Below are 13,676 nucleotides of genomic sequence, written 5' to 3'. Positions count from 1 at the left end.
AGCATGTGAGGAAATAATGGAAGTAGAATGCTTGCCTCGTGCCTTTCTGATTCACTCACCAGAAAGGGACTGGCAGCTGCTTTAAGTCAAATTACCCTGCAAATAAAAATGCTTGAACGCCATAGGGTTTAGGGGTGGAGTGGAGAGTGGGCAGTGTGAGTCTGTGGGGTCCTGGCTCATGTTTTAGGAGGCTTCCTTGCTGGCCTCCATGAGAAAGACTCATTGGAAGCATTTTGTCTGGAGAGACTTGAGGATCAGCCAGGGCCAACTGCATAATTTGCGGGGTGGTGGGCAAAATGAAAAAGTGCCGGGCGCCTTGTGCAAAAAGCCAGGGGCATGGGGGATGCTTTTTCTTTCCTTCTGTGGACTTTTCAACCTGTCCTGTTTTCAACTTGCTATTTTATATCATATTCCCTCAGGTGTGGAGATACTTGCTGGGTGGGTAGAGTCCTCCGTGGGCTCCCAGGACCCCGCCCTGCTACTTGGTGCTTAGGACACATGTACTTCCCTGGCACCACATCCAGGCCCCCGGGTGGTGGAGGGTGGCAGGTTTTGGAGCAGGAGGTGGAGAGCTCATCCCAAAAAGGCAAAGAGGAAGTGGGAGGTGGGACTGTGCACCAGCTGAGACCCTGAACCCCAGTGCATGCTCATTGGACTTCCCTTACAAAATGGAGTTATTAAGAACTCCGTACAATGACTGCAAAGCATTAAACCCTAAGAATGGGGCGTCCTTCTTTGTACTGGGGCCCAACATGGGACCCCATGTGATTGCACTGGCCACGCACCCATGCATCAGCCCTGGGATCAGCAAGTGCAATCGCCCCAGTAATTTTTCTTTCTCTGACCTTCCAGAGTCCTGTTCCTACGAAGGCCGTGTGTTTCAGGATGGGGAGGACTGGCCACTGAGTTCCTGTGCCAAATGCATGTGTAGAAATGGGGTCACCCAGTGCTTCGCGGCTCAATGTCAGCCTCTGTTTTGTAATAAGGTAAGGAAGACAGCCTCAGAATGGATCCTTCCCAGACTGTTAACTTCACTGTGCAGGACTTGGAGTCCCTTCGGAGATTATGTCAGGCCACCACGGAAGTTTAGGAACAAGGAGCCAAGGCTGTTTTGTTTCCCTTATACTTTTGGAGACCACTGCTGAGACCTTGATTTCACCCTGAGAGGCTACAGTTAGTCTAATCACCAGCCATTTAGGCTAATTGTTACATTATGAAACTGAGCCTTGAGGGTGAACAAAAGGAAGCTGCCTACCCCAGTTGCAGATGTTCCAAAAGTGTCAAGCTCAACATCTGGAAAATTCAGTAACATTGATCAGATTTGTTACTGTCGGACAATGCAAAGGTATATGCTGCTTTTTGAAGACATATATGTGTCTTTAGACATGATTATTCAGCCGTACACTATTTAATTCTTGTAAGATAATGCTTCAAATTATCCAAGGATCTTCTCTGGGGTGGTTTAAAATAGTGGGATCTTACTGTTCTTTTAAAGCTGCTCTGATTTTCAAAACATTAGGCTTGTTACACAAATTTAAAACAGAAAATCAATTGCAAATAAATGTACACATGGTATTGTATAGTTTTTTACTCTTCCAGAGGCTCCTACAGAGATTTTTTTGGCAGTTGACTGATAACCACGAAAAGAATTTGCTTCCAGTGAAAAAAATAGCTCATTTTTTTGATCTAGGGAAAAGCTGGAAGCCGACGTTCAGTTGATACAAAGCAGTACTTTGTGTCAAATAAAACAAAATCAATAACATGGCATATTGTGACAATTGGGCAATATTTTTAAAGGCAGACAAAAGGCAATTAGGCAAGAAATACTAAATGCCAAATAAAAGGAAAATGTATCTAATTGAAAGACTAGATTGTATTACCCACATTACACCCTACTACGCTCATGACACATCTCTTAATTCATCACAAAGTCTGTCCTAGCTTTAAGATTACAAATGAGCTTCTTGGTAGAGATGTACAATATCTTACATTCAGAGGACACTGCAGTGTTGAGGTGTTTTGACTTACACATTCCAGGTCTCAGTCCCCTCCTGAATAAAGGATAGTTAAGCAGTTTGCGGCCAATGCAATTAAGGAGATGGGAGAAAGGATGGAGGAAACACCCCATTGGGACCCTTTTCTTTAAATCTTTAAAAACTTAGCCAGGGACTGTGTATTAGGGGATTGGATATTGTAATAATTGAAATTACTATTTCCCATTAAATATAAATTCTAGCTTCAAATGGTAACTTCCAAACACATATAGCCTGCATTGTTTAAAAACATGGAATTTGGTAGCATGATTTAGAGTTAATTGATGTGCAACCATTCTGAAGTATTGGAAATAGGTTGATTTTAATCCCTCTTGCATTATTAAGTCTACATTTTTGTCATGACATAATTTTAAAAAAAAACCAACTGTCAGATTATTTAGAACTATTTTTTATTTAATATCAGTATTAAATATTGGGTGTTCTGATGATGTAAAGAGATGCTGTAGAATTAGCACTTTTGATAGAAACATTATCAGCACCACCATCTATCATCACCACATGCTAGGCATTTATTATGTACCAACAATTTGTTTTGAGAGCTTTAATTAATCCTCAGAACAACCCTAAGAAGTAGGAATTTTATTATCCCATTTTAGAGTAGATAAAACTGAGGCACTGAGAAGTAAGTAGTTTGCTCAAGGTACCAGAGTTAGAAAGTGTCAGTGCTTCTGTTATGGACCAACATTCGCGAGAATAAGACCACCGACTCCAATTAGGTCTTAAACAGCAAGCGAGGATTTATTGAGCTGGCCAGCGACTACAGTTACAGCACCCTGCCGAAGCAGAGGCTGAACTGCAGTGCAAACTACAGGAGTTACATTGTATTATTAAATTCTGTGGAGGCCGAGAAAAAATGTGTCTTTCAACTTCTGGGCCCCCAAAATGGAGGAAACTCTCTTTATTTATACTTTTCCAGTCCTTTGTCTCCCAAATTTGGAATGAGACTTCTGGGCCTTCTGAGAAAGAAGGCCTGTGTGCTGGGAAGGGGCCATGAGACCATATCTCAAGGCCTGGCCTGATGTCAGTACCTTCCTATCTATGTGTTCTAGGAACAGAGGGCACAGCGCGCCCCTGTCTGGCTGAAGCGCCAGATATACAGCCCAGCACACTTCTAGCTTCGGCAGTTCTAATCACAACTTCAACAGACCACACCTGACTTGTAATTTTAGCCATTATGCTATACTGCCTCCCAAAATGATGGGTTTCATGGCATTTATAGAATAATAATCACAATAGCAATAGTTGCTAACATCATTGTGCATGATTATGATTCTTTTATATATTAACTCATTAAATATTTTTTAAAAACCCACAGGTTCAGTAGAAGAAATGTATTCCCAGGTCTTGAGCTCTAGAAAAATTTGAATTTTAATATAAGGTTTTTTCATTATAAAAATAATTTGTACTCATTAAGGAAAGTTTGGCAAACACAGAAAAGCAGGAAAGAAAGTGATCCTCCATATTTTCATCATTTAAAAAGACCCTTATAGAAATTTTTTGGTAATGAAACGAGAACTTCGGACTGGAATGCGTGGTGTTCCCCTGGGCAGGATAGTTTTCCCGGGCTCTTTGTCCACTGGAGCCCAAGAATGAAACCAGGGAGGAAAGGTGGTATAGCAAGGTGGAAATGTATTGAGAAATACTAGTAAGCACAGACTCCCACTGAGTCCCTTTTCCTACAGTTTTTAAAGGCTGCAGTTTTTTGTGCCTCAATATCCCCTCTGATTGGTCCCCTTTGATTTGGTCACTATAGCAACTCCTGAGCTCAAGTGTCATGTGAAGTATGGGAGGTTCCCTCCTTCTTCTCCCTTATTGTTCTCCTGTTTCCTCTGAGCTTTCCTTCCTCTTTCTTTGAATGAGGGGTTTCCTTCCCTTTATTCTGTAAATGTGTACCTTTTGCTACTCTCAGTTCCCTTGTCTTGTGTACCCTTTTACAACTCTGTAGCCCTGTGTTTTTTTCCAGGGACCCCTTATTTTTTAAAAATTTTCTAAACCTGCCTATTTCACCCCTAAAAATTCCTTTCAGTAACTCATTTCCATTTTTTGATAAGCAAATGTGGATACATTTCTTTGTTTGCTTAGTTATGATTACATTTTAGAAGTTGGCGATAATCCTGTTGAAAGGAGAAATGTCTTATGTTTAAATAAGGAGTTGTTCCCTTAGTGAGGAATGTAAATACTGAAATTGCTTGCTCTCAATTGTTCAGATGCCTTATGAAAAGAGCTCTAACCCAGCCACATTTTTTGTGGGCTCATTAAAATTTCCTCTTTGGTCTGATCAGAGTTGTTCCTAATGATGTTACCACCGTTTTTTAGTACTATCTTTTCCTCGCTCCCAAAATGGATTAATCTGAGTAGGCTGAACTTCATCTTCAGATATGTTGTTTTTTGAGCCACTAAGTATTTGAGAATCATTTTCTTGTTATCTATATTGATAAAAGATAATTAGTGGAGTCTAAAATTTGGGATGATTATGTTCTCTTTCCATCTCAGCCCTTTCGTCTTCTTTCTATTGAATTCTGGAATTTAGTGCCATGGAGGTCTGTCTGCTTTCAATTCCATTCTATTTAGGTGGTTTCACTCTGTTGGATTCTTGCAGGATGTTTTTTTTTAATCTTTATAATTCAAACATTTTCCCAGACATTTCTAGGCGAGGTGTCTTTTCACATATTTCGCCTAGAATATTGTAAGCCCTCGCAGCCTGAATTCTAGTTTTTGAAATATTTTCTATGGTTACAGCTCTGATTAATCATATTCTTTCCAGTTATCGCTATTCCTCCAGAAACACCTATGATTCTTAGATTGCTCCCTATCTTTCCCCTCATTATCAATCATATTCTTTCTCATCATTTTTCACTCGTTGTCTTTCCCCTGCATTATGGAGAGAGCCTCTTGAGTTTGTATTTACTACCTGTAGTATTGATTTTAATTTGAAGATTTCACATCAGTTTTCTTTTGATTCTTCCTTATTTCTCCTATTGTTGGTTCATCTATTTTTTGATCCCAATGCTTATTCTTTTTTATTGTTTCCCACTTGTATTTAATGAAGACTGCATTTTCTTACATCTTACTAAAGTTGCAAAACTGCTTTTAAATATTTTCTTTTGGATCTTAAAGTATGTAGTGTTCAGAACTCTGCTCTTTCTCTGAATCTTTAGAATGTCATTCCTTTCACTTTTTCTTCAAGGTTTTCCCCCCAAGTTCCTTTCTTTCTGTTTACCCCTCCTTGATCAAGAGAAATCTACCCATACCCACTGCTTGAAAGCTGAAAAGATAAGAGGCCTGCCCCTGGCCAATTCCCCTTCTTAGAGCCTTAGCCAGATGCTAAGAAATGTGCATGTCCTCCTGGTCCAGGGGTCTGCCAAGTTTCATGTAGTGTAGCTCTATTGTACTGAGATCAAATATTCTCCTAACCCCACTGTCCAAACCTCTTACATTCTGAATGCATGAAACAAAAACTATAATCCCCAGTTTGAACTGTTGCAAGGGGCTCTTTCCATCTCTCTCAGAAACTATATGTTTTACATTTGGGGCATCCTCCACACCCCACCCTTGCTTTTTATCACTCCCTCTACCCTCCAAACACACATAATCCCCACTCTTTTTTAAACTTACGGGCTCTGATAGATGTAGAAAAGAAGGTATTGAGGCCCCCTGATTGCCTCAAACAGCAGCAGCCATACACCAGAGGGATGAAGGTCGTGTTGTGTTTGATATAGGAAGGCAGAGAGTTGGGAAGACTATTTAGGCTTACAAACCAAAGGAAGGCTGCAGGATGCCTTATGGTCGGTCGATGGGACTTCCTCTTGGCAATGACTGGAGGTTGGCTGTTCTACTTTTTGTTGATGGAAGTTTCATCTCTTTCTACATCTTCAGAAGTGTCATAATGGGAAAAAACTTTATCAAGAGCTGTTAGGCCTATGACACTATACACTTCTTTATCTTAAGTATTTTTATTTAGGGATATATTTTATTTTATTTAAAATATATCCTAAATGGTAGTTTGAACCAAAGTTATAATGACATTAATCAGATACATACATATTTTCATTAGACTCCTGTGATAACTGAGGGTAATATCTATATTAGACCCGGGGTTAGCAAACTTTTGCAGATGGTGAAAAATTTCAGCTTTGAGTGCCATACAGTTGGAACAACTACTCGGCTCTGCCATTGTACCACAGAACGTGCTGCGGACACTGTGTAAATGAGTGGATGTCATTGTGTTCCAATAAAACTGAACTTGTGGAACAGGTGGCGGGCTGGATTTGGCTCAAGGCCCGTAGTTTGCTGGCCCCTGTATTAAACTGTACATTCGAAAGAGCAAATCTACGAAGACCAGAATGATAGGATCCAGGTGTGTGATAGCAACAAAAGGCTTGTTAAGAAGCCATTCCCGTTTCTCTGACCCACCTCCCTGCTCGCCTTCTTACTTGCCTCTGCAGTCCTCTGGCTCATGGAGCCTCAGCCCAGCTGGATCTCACCTCTGAATCATAGAGTTCTCTGGCGTCCCGGGATATTTTCTCCTGAAATGCTTTTCCTTCCTGCCCTTGTTGGTCTGTATTTGTGAAGGAAGCGTCTGTTTCTGTCAACAAATTACATAATTAGGTATTGCCAGTAAGAATCAGAAAGCTTGATTTTCCCTGTACCAACCTCCATATCAGCAACTCCGCCCTCCCCTGCTCTCCTGCTGACTCTGCTGCTATACTTGGGTTGAGTCCAGGTTGGTGAATATAGATTGATGCTAACTCAATTTCTTCTCAAGATTTGTGATCATGACATTTGTTCCCTGTTTACTTAACGTTGTATAAGTTCATTTGTTTACTTCAATGAAGACATTGAAGACTGTGATATCAGATAAACTTTTATTTTTATTCCTCACTGAAATGTCATTAAACTAAGGAGTTCTGAAGTCAAGAAATGCTCAGTGGTTTCAATCCATATCCAGTTTTCACAGGCCCTGTTAAACATCAACGGTCATCATATTTTGCATATAGAATCGAAAGAAATAAAATAACCTAAAGTATAGAAAAGCTGTCAGTTTAATTATAGTGATTCAGGTGTTTGAAATAGATCCTATTACATAGCAACATGTTAATCTAACTCATCATATATAATTGGGGTAAACGAACTACTGAAGTATGACTGGAATTTTCCAAGAAAAATTAAGGTTATTTGGCAGCTCCGCCCCTTCTCTCTCCCCAGTACACCGACCTTGTTTTCCCTGCAGAATGAACACCAGAGTAACCATGGTAATAAAATCTAATTTTCTGTTTTTAATAAGAGAAGGAAGAGAACTGTTATGAGGTATTCTCTATATAAGATCTACCACTTCGTAGTCATTGAAACTTGGTTTGTTCTAATCTTCCTTCCCCTGCCTTTAATTGGTCTATCTTCCTGCCCATCAATAAGACTGTAGTGATGAGTCAGAGTGAGAAGCTGGCTTTGGGGCGTTAAGGGGGAGGCTGTTGCTGTGAAAATTCTTAGGGCAGCGGAGACAGAATGGTCTGATATTCTGGTGTTGAGGTGGGGTGTTAGAGGTGCATAAGCACTGACATATTCCCAGATACATAGAGATAAGATTAATTTCTTTTCATGTTAAGGACCTCCCTAATGCACATATGTAAGTGTATGGGTTCACATAAAGATGCAAAAAAATAGTGAAGTAGTCTATGAGGGATACCTTCTCTTTGAATTTAAAGGTAACTCAGCAGGGGTGTAAGTGCTCTTAGGTGTTGCTACGGTTAGTGCTCTGAGTTTCCACTTCTGACCATTTACTACTGCCAGGTCAGCTGTGTGACCTTGGGTGAGTCACATAATCTCTCTGTGCTTACTTTTCTTGTTTGTAAAGTGGCAATAAGAGCATCTACTTCAGAAGGTTCTTGCCAAGCATTTAAAACAATGCCAGGCAAATACTAAGTACTATTATTATTGTTATGGTTGTTATTTGTGCTTTTGTTTGTTTTTAGAAGAGGCTGGGACTTAATGAATGTGTAAACTTCTTAATAGTCACACTGACCTTGGAAGTGCTCATTTTTATCAAAGCACTAGGTTACTAATAGATACCAAATGTGAGGAATTGCTGTTTATGGATGCTTGAGGCACATGCTTCAGTTGGCTATGAATAAAATTTTCCTACTTTTATGGATTTTATTAATGCTTCCTTTTGATGGATTATCCTTTTCTGGGTATTCAGGATGAAACTGTGGTTCGAGTTCCTGGAAAATGCTGCCCCCAGTGCTCTTCCGGATCCTGCTCCGCTGCTGGCCAAGTATACCAGGTAACCTCTGCTGTACCCCCTGCAGGTGTTTGACATACATTTTCACACATCTGCCCTCCATTCTTTAAACCACTGTACCTCCTGCCCTCATGTCTGACTCTGCCAGGATTAGTGACTCAGTACATAAGCATCTTTTTTCTTCTCTACATGGAAAGGCTTTATAAAAAAACTAAATAGGAGGGGATTAGAAATATAAAGGAATGTGTTGGCAAGCAGCCCCCAGCTCAAGAACCTTGGCGAACTTACTGTTCATACATCTTGAAGAGAAAAAAGGACTGTCATTGATCACTATCAGTTTACACTTAGGTTGTCTGCTTTGGTTGGATTTTATGTACTGATATTTTGAGATAATGCCCCCTTACCTTACATTGAGGGGCGGGAGATGGGGGTGGTAGGTGAGAGAGGGAAGGGAGGCAGGGGGTTGGTGGTAGTGGATCCTCTAAACTTCAAAGTACTATTGGGCAGTCTGGATAGCTGCCTAATAGATAGTAGGCTTCAAGTAAAAACCAGTCCAAAGAAGGGAATAAATCAATGAATATTCTGTCTTAGGAGTGCCCAACTGAGCCAAAAGGAGGTTACATTATTCAAAAGCAAAGAACATATTAAGAGTAAACCCAACTACTTCTCTTGCTTGTCAACTACTCTAAGGAAGACTAACCAGAAATTGGGATTGTGACTCTCAGTAGAGAATCTGAGGGTGGTGTCACAAATTATAGGTGGATCACATGAAATCTGAATGCAAATAACTAACGGGGAAAGGATGTTGGGTGCGCTAGATCTGTGCTGCCCAGTACAGTAGCCATATATGTGCTAGATTAATTTCTCATGGAAGAGATAGCCTCTGTGTCTGTTATGAGGTTTTTGGTTGCAAGGAACAGAAATACTCCTCTAAAAGTAGCTAAAATGAAAACATTTACTGTCTCATATAACAGGAAGTGCAGAGGTAGGGCAGTTGCAGGGTTGCTCAGTTCGGGTCTCAGGGATATCGTCAAGGATCTAAGCTCTTTTGATCTTCCCACCCTGCCATGCTCAGCATGTAGCATTTGCCCTCTGTCCTGTCTCCTCCAGTCCCCAGCATGGCCTCCGCCCCAGGCAGCTTATCCTCACATAACCATCACTAAAGGCGGTGGAAGAAAGGGAGTGTCCTTTTCTTCATGGGGAGACAAGTCTTCTTGACCTCTGTCTCTCTAGCAAACTTCCCATCGGTCCCCTCGGTTAGGATTGGGACAATGCTGTGCCCTGCTATAGGGGAAGCTGGGAAAATAAATATGTGGCAGAGAGAGCTGGGTTGCCTGACAAAGAAGAAGAACTAACGAATGACCATTGACTAGCCAACAAACAGGCTCTATGTGTCCTCTGTGTGCCTGGCATGGGGCAGGCCCTCAACACATCTGTGGGATGAAGAGAATGGAATGACAGTTAATCCAGGTTCCCTCGGGACACTTATTGACTTTATTCTGAGAGGCTATTGCTACCTAAATGATATCATTTCTCACGAGTACATTCAGAGTGGCTCCATTAAAAATTGAAATAAAAAATCATTTGTAGTACGCGCCTGTGTTTCTACTTGATATACATGACATTGGATTTCCCCCTTTCTTCTTTTTTTAAATTTTTTTCTTTTTCTTTTTTAAAAATTTCTTTATTGATTAAGGTATTACATATGTGTCCTTATCCCCCATTGCCCCACCGCCCCACTCATGCCCTCACCCCCCTGTTGTCTGTGTCCATTGGTTAGGCTTATATGCATGCATATGAGTCCTTTGGTTGATCTCTCCCCCTTATCTCCACCCTCTCCTACCTTCCCTCTGAGGTTTGACGGTCCGATCGATGCTTCTCTGTCTCTGGATCTGTTTTTGTTCATCAGTTTATGTTGTTCATTATATTCCACAAATGAGTGAGGTCATGTGATATTTATCTTTCTCTGACTGGCTTCTTTACTCAGCATGGTGAACAGTGGAGTGAAAATGCCTGCACCACCTGCCTATGTGACCGGGGCGAGGTCCGGTGCCACACGCAAGCCTGCCCCCCTCTAAGATGTGAAAAGGTACCGAGAGAGCGTGTAGCGTGACTTTCAAAGTTTTATTCTGGGCCACTTCAGACATGGGTTTCTTAGTTCAGTGTGTCCTTGGGGACAATCAAAAGTTTATAATGTTTAGTATATCAGATAAAGGTATGAAAGGTCTGCTTCCAGGAAGGAGGGCTGAGGGGAGGGGGACTTGCTGGTCTGGGTGAGGGTGGGGGAAGAAGAGAGGGTGGTGGGTCGATATGGCCTCCTGTCCCACTGGCTGGGATGTCTCCTGAACACCCTCCTTCACACACACACCCCCCTTCCTGTTTCCTCAGGGTCAGAGAAGGGCTCAGCACCATGGGGAGTGCTGTGAGGAATGTGTGTCTCCTGCCGGAAGCTGCTCCCACCGCGGGAGTGTGCGGTACCAGGATGAGATGTGGCAGGGCTCGGCCTGTGAGTTCTGCGTGTGTGACCGCGGCCGAGTGACCTGCCACACCGGAGAGTGTGCCAGGGTGGAGTGTGCCCAGGTAAGAAGCAAGGGCATTTCCACCTGGACTGTGAGAGCGCTCTCCGATGGGATAGGGGGTCCCGCCCCGGTTCCCTACTTCTTGGCAGCAGAGGGGTCCACCTGACCAGCAGGTGGACTGCTTCTAGCACGAGGATGCTGTGGTTTAAAGTAAATGTCCCTGTTTGCTCAGACAGGCTCCGAACAGCCCCCTGGAGCCTTCAGCGCTCAGGGCATCTGGTCAGAGGGGAAGGCCTGGGACAGACACAGGAAGGAAAGGACACGAGGTGGCCATGAGCCTCTCCGCCAGTGCAGCTGACCTCATTGCTGGTGCCTGCCCAGCTGGCTGTGCTTGCGAGACAGAGGCCCTCGGGGGCTCCAGGCTCAGCTTCTGCTGCGGGCCCACTGGCAGCGGTTACTCAGAGAGGAGGGCCAGCACCGAGGGGCTGCCCCTGGTGCCCAGGAAAGAGAATAAAATGTTTTTATGTTTTTGTTCTAAGTAGGGGGTGGGGGCACTCAAGAGTAATTAACTCCCTTGACCTCTTTTAACTTCTGCTGTCTGCTGAATTTCTAGAAGCCTCTCACAAAGTAGCCCCTGTTTGCACTATAGTATATTGTAGGGAAATTACTTTTTTTCCCCTCTCTCTCTTTGAACTCAATTTTTACCCACTGCAAAACAAATTGCTTTTAAAGTTGCCTCTTTCTCCCCTACCGCTCCCTTCCGCCCCACCAGTTCCCTGCGGGGTTGTGAACTTGAACAGAAGAGGGAAACTCCGGGGATCAGAGGCACTGGGTGTCTGTAAAGATATTTTTCTTTCTAATGCTTCCTCCCCACGTCTCAGCTCCTCCTCACACTGAGCCTAAGGAGGAACGACCTCGCAAACAAGCCTGCCTTGACAGGGTTATTTTTCATTTGCCTCCTACGTCGGAGTCCTGGCAGGCCTGAGACATGTTTAAGTAAAGCAGGTCTTGCTCCTTGTAGATTTACTTCCCCCCACACACCTTTTCATTTCTTCTCCTTGATTATGTCAGGGCGTCAGAATGGTTGGATGAAGAAGAGAAAAACCCTAATCAGCGCCCTTGTCTTTCTCCCTCTCTCGGGCTGAGGCAGGGCTTCCTGGCCTCGGCAGTCTGCCCAGAGGATGCTGGGTTATTTCCCAAGGTTTTAATTTGTCTCAGATCTTTGGGTTTATGGAAAACATGGAAGACATGATCCTGGTCGGGTGAGTCCTTCTGCCATCTATTTTGTCTGAACAAGGAGTCGCTCTCAGAGAAGATCATTTGACCTATTTCCCCCAATGTTGGGGAGTTTCCAAGCGCTTCCTGTGACACCTACATGTGGCAGCATAAGCCAGGTCTCTGTTTTTAGGGAAAACGAGGAGCAACTGCGGATGTGAGTGGAGAGGGCCTCGGTAGTCTTCAATAGCACTACCTCATCTCTTTCCACTTTCATCTCCCATCCCCACCTCATCTTCTCTCCTATTTCTTCAGGTGCTTTTTTCCACATTACTTCCATGTTCCTAAATTTCATTTAAGGTGCAGGATTCTAAACCGGAAACACTATCAGAAGTGAAATTTGCCTGACCAGAGTGGCTCAGTGGTTGAGCATCCACCTATGAACCAGGAGGTCATGGTTTGATTCCCAGGCATATGCCCGGGTTGTGGGCTTGATCCCCAGTAGGGGGCATGCAGGAGGCAGCCCATTAATGATTCTCTCTTATCATTGATGTTTCTATCTCTCCCTCTCCCTTTCTCTCTGAAATAAATAAAAACATATTAAAAAAATAAGTGAAATTTTAACTAAAATTGAATCTTACAAAGAATATTGCTTAGCCTTCTTTCTATGCCATACATCTGTAAATAATGACCTTGTGTAAACCTGGGCATGTTAACCTTGGTAGTATGGTTAATGACCTTGGAAAAGCTTGGACATACTAACTTCCCAACTTCTGTTTAGTTGGATATAGAAAGATGAACAAGACACATTCTGATCTAAGAGTTCCTAACCTTTGGGGAAGTCAGATACATAGACAGAAATTATAATATGTGGTGACACTAACAATTATGGAAGTATAAATTAAATGCATTAGGAACACCTGCAGAAAATGGTTATGTCTGCCCAAGGGAGCAGTGAAAATATGCTACTGGTATTTTTATTCAATTCTCACCTACTTGCTGCCTTTTCTAGAATATCAAGGTCATTAGATTTCTAATCTTGGATAGCAAGGGTGGATTAAGTCTAAGTGTTTGCACATCCACAAAGATGAGGAAGCAAATTGTGCAGCTTCACAATTGTAATGATTATCTCACTGGTTATCAACAGCAGTATTCTGAAGAGCATTGAAATCAGCACGCAACTCTTCTTTAAAAAGGAGAACATGGTGCCCTGGCGGGTGTTGCTCAGTGGTTAGAGCATTGGCCCACACACTGAAGGATCTCAGGTTTGATTCCTGGCCAAAGGGAATGTACCTGGGTTGCAGGTTCAATCCCTGGCCCCCGTGGGGGTACATGAAGGAGGCAACCAATCGATGTGTCTCTCTCTCTCCTCTTTCCCTCCCATTCTCTCTAAAAATCAATGGAAAAAATATCTTCTGGTGAGGATTAACAAAACAACAACAATAAAAGGGGAACATGGTATGACACTTGTCTTTGACATAGTAAAACCAAATTCTTAGACGTAGGAACATAAATCAACAGTAGAATAGCACAATATGATGATTTTCATTTTCCTATAGTTTGTGTTATCTTTAAAGATGAATTCAGATTAAAAAAAAGTCAAATTACCTTTTTTTTTAAAGGGATCTAGCATTCATGCATACAGGGGTG

General features: G+C 42.5%; 1 protein-coding gene across 1 annotated transcript in view; it reads left to right on the top strand.

The window, feature by feature from the left end:
- FRAS1 (Fraser extracellular matrix complex subunit 1) overlaps positions 1–13,676 on the top strand; it is a 456,634-nt gene that overhangs the window by 184,357 nt on the left and 258,601 nt on the right. The window contains exons 6-9 of the mRNA XM_059667675.1: positions 853–986; positions 8,251–8,334; positions 10,280–10,381; positions 10,681–10,872. Of these exons, the coding sequence (XP_059523658.1) occupies positions 853–986; positions 8,251–8,334; positions 10,280–10,381; positions 10,681–10,872 (512 nt within the window). The remainder of the gene's footprint in view (positions 1–852; positions 987–8,250; positions 8,335–10,279; positions 10,382–10,680; positions 10,873–13,676) is intronic.

The sequence above is a fragment of the Myotis daubentonii genome, chromosome 1 (genome assembly GCF_963259705.1).
Source record: "Myotis daubentonii chromosome 1, mMyoDau2.1, whole genome shotgun sequence".
NCBI lineage: Eukaryota > Metazoa > Chordata > Mammalia > Chiroptera > Vespertilionidae > Myotis > Myotis daubentonii.
Note: the sequence above shows the minus strand (reverse complement) of the source record. Positions and strands in the feature narration are given on the sequence as shown.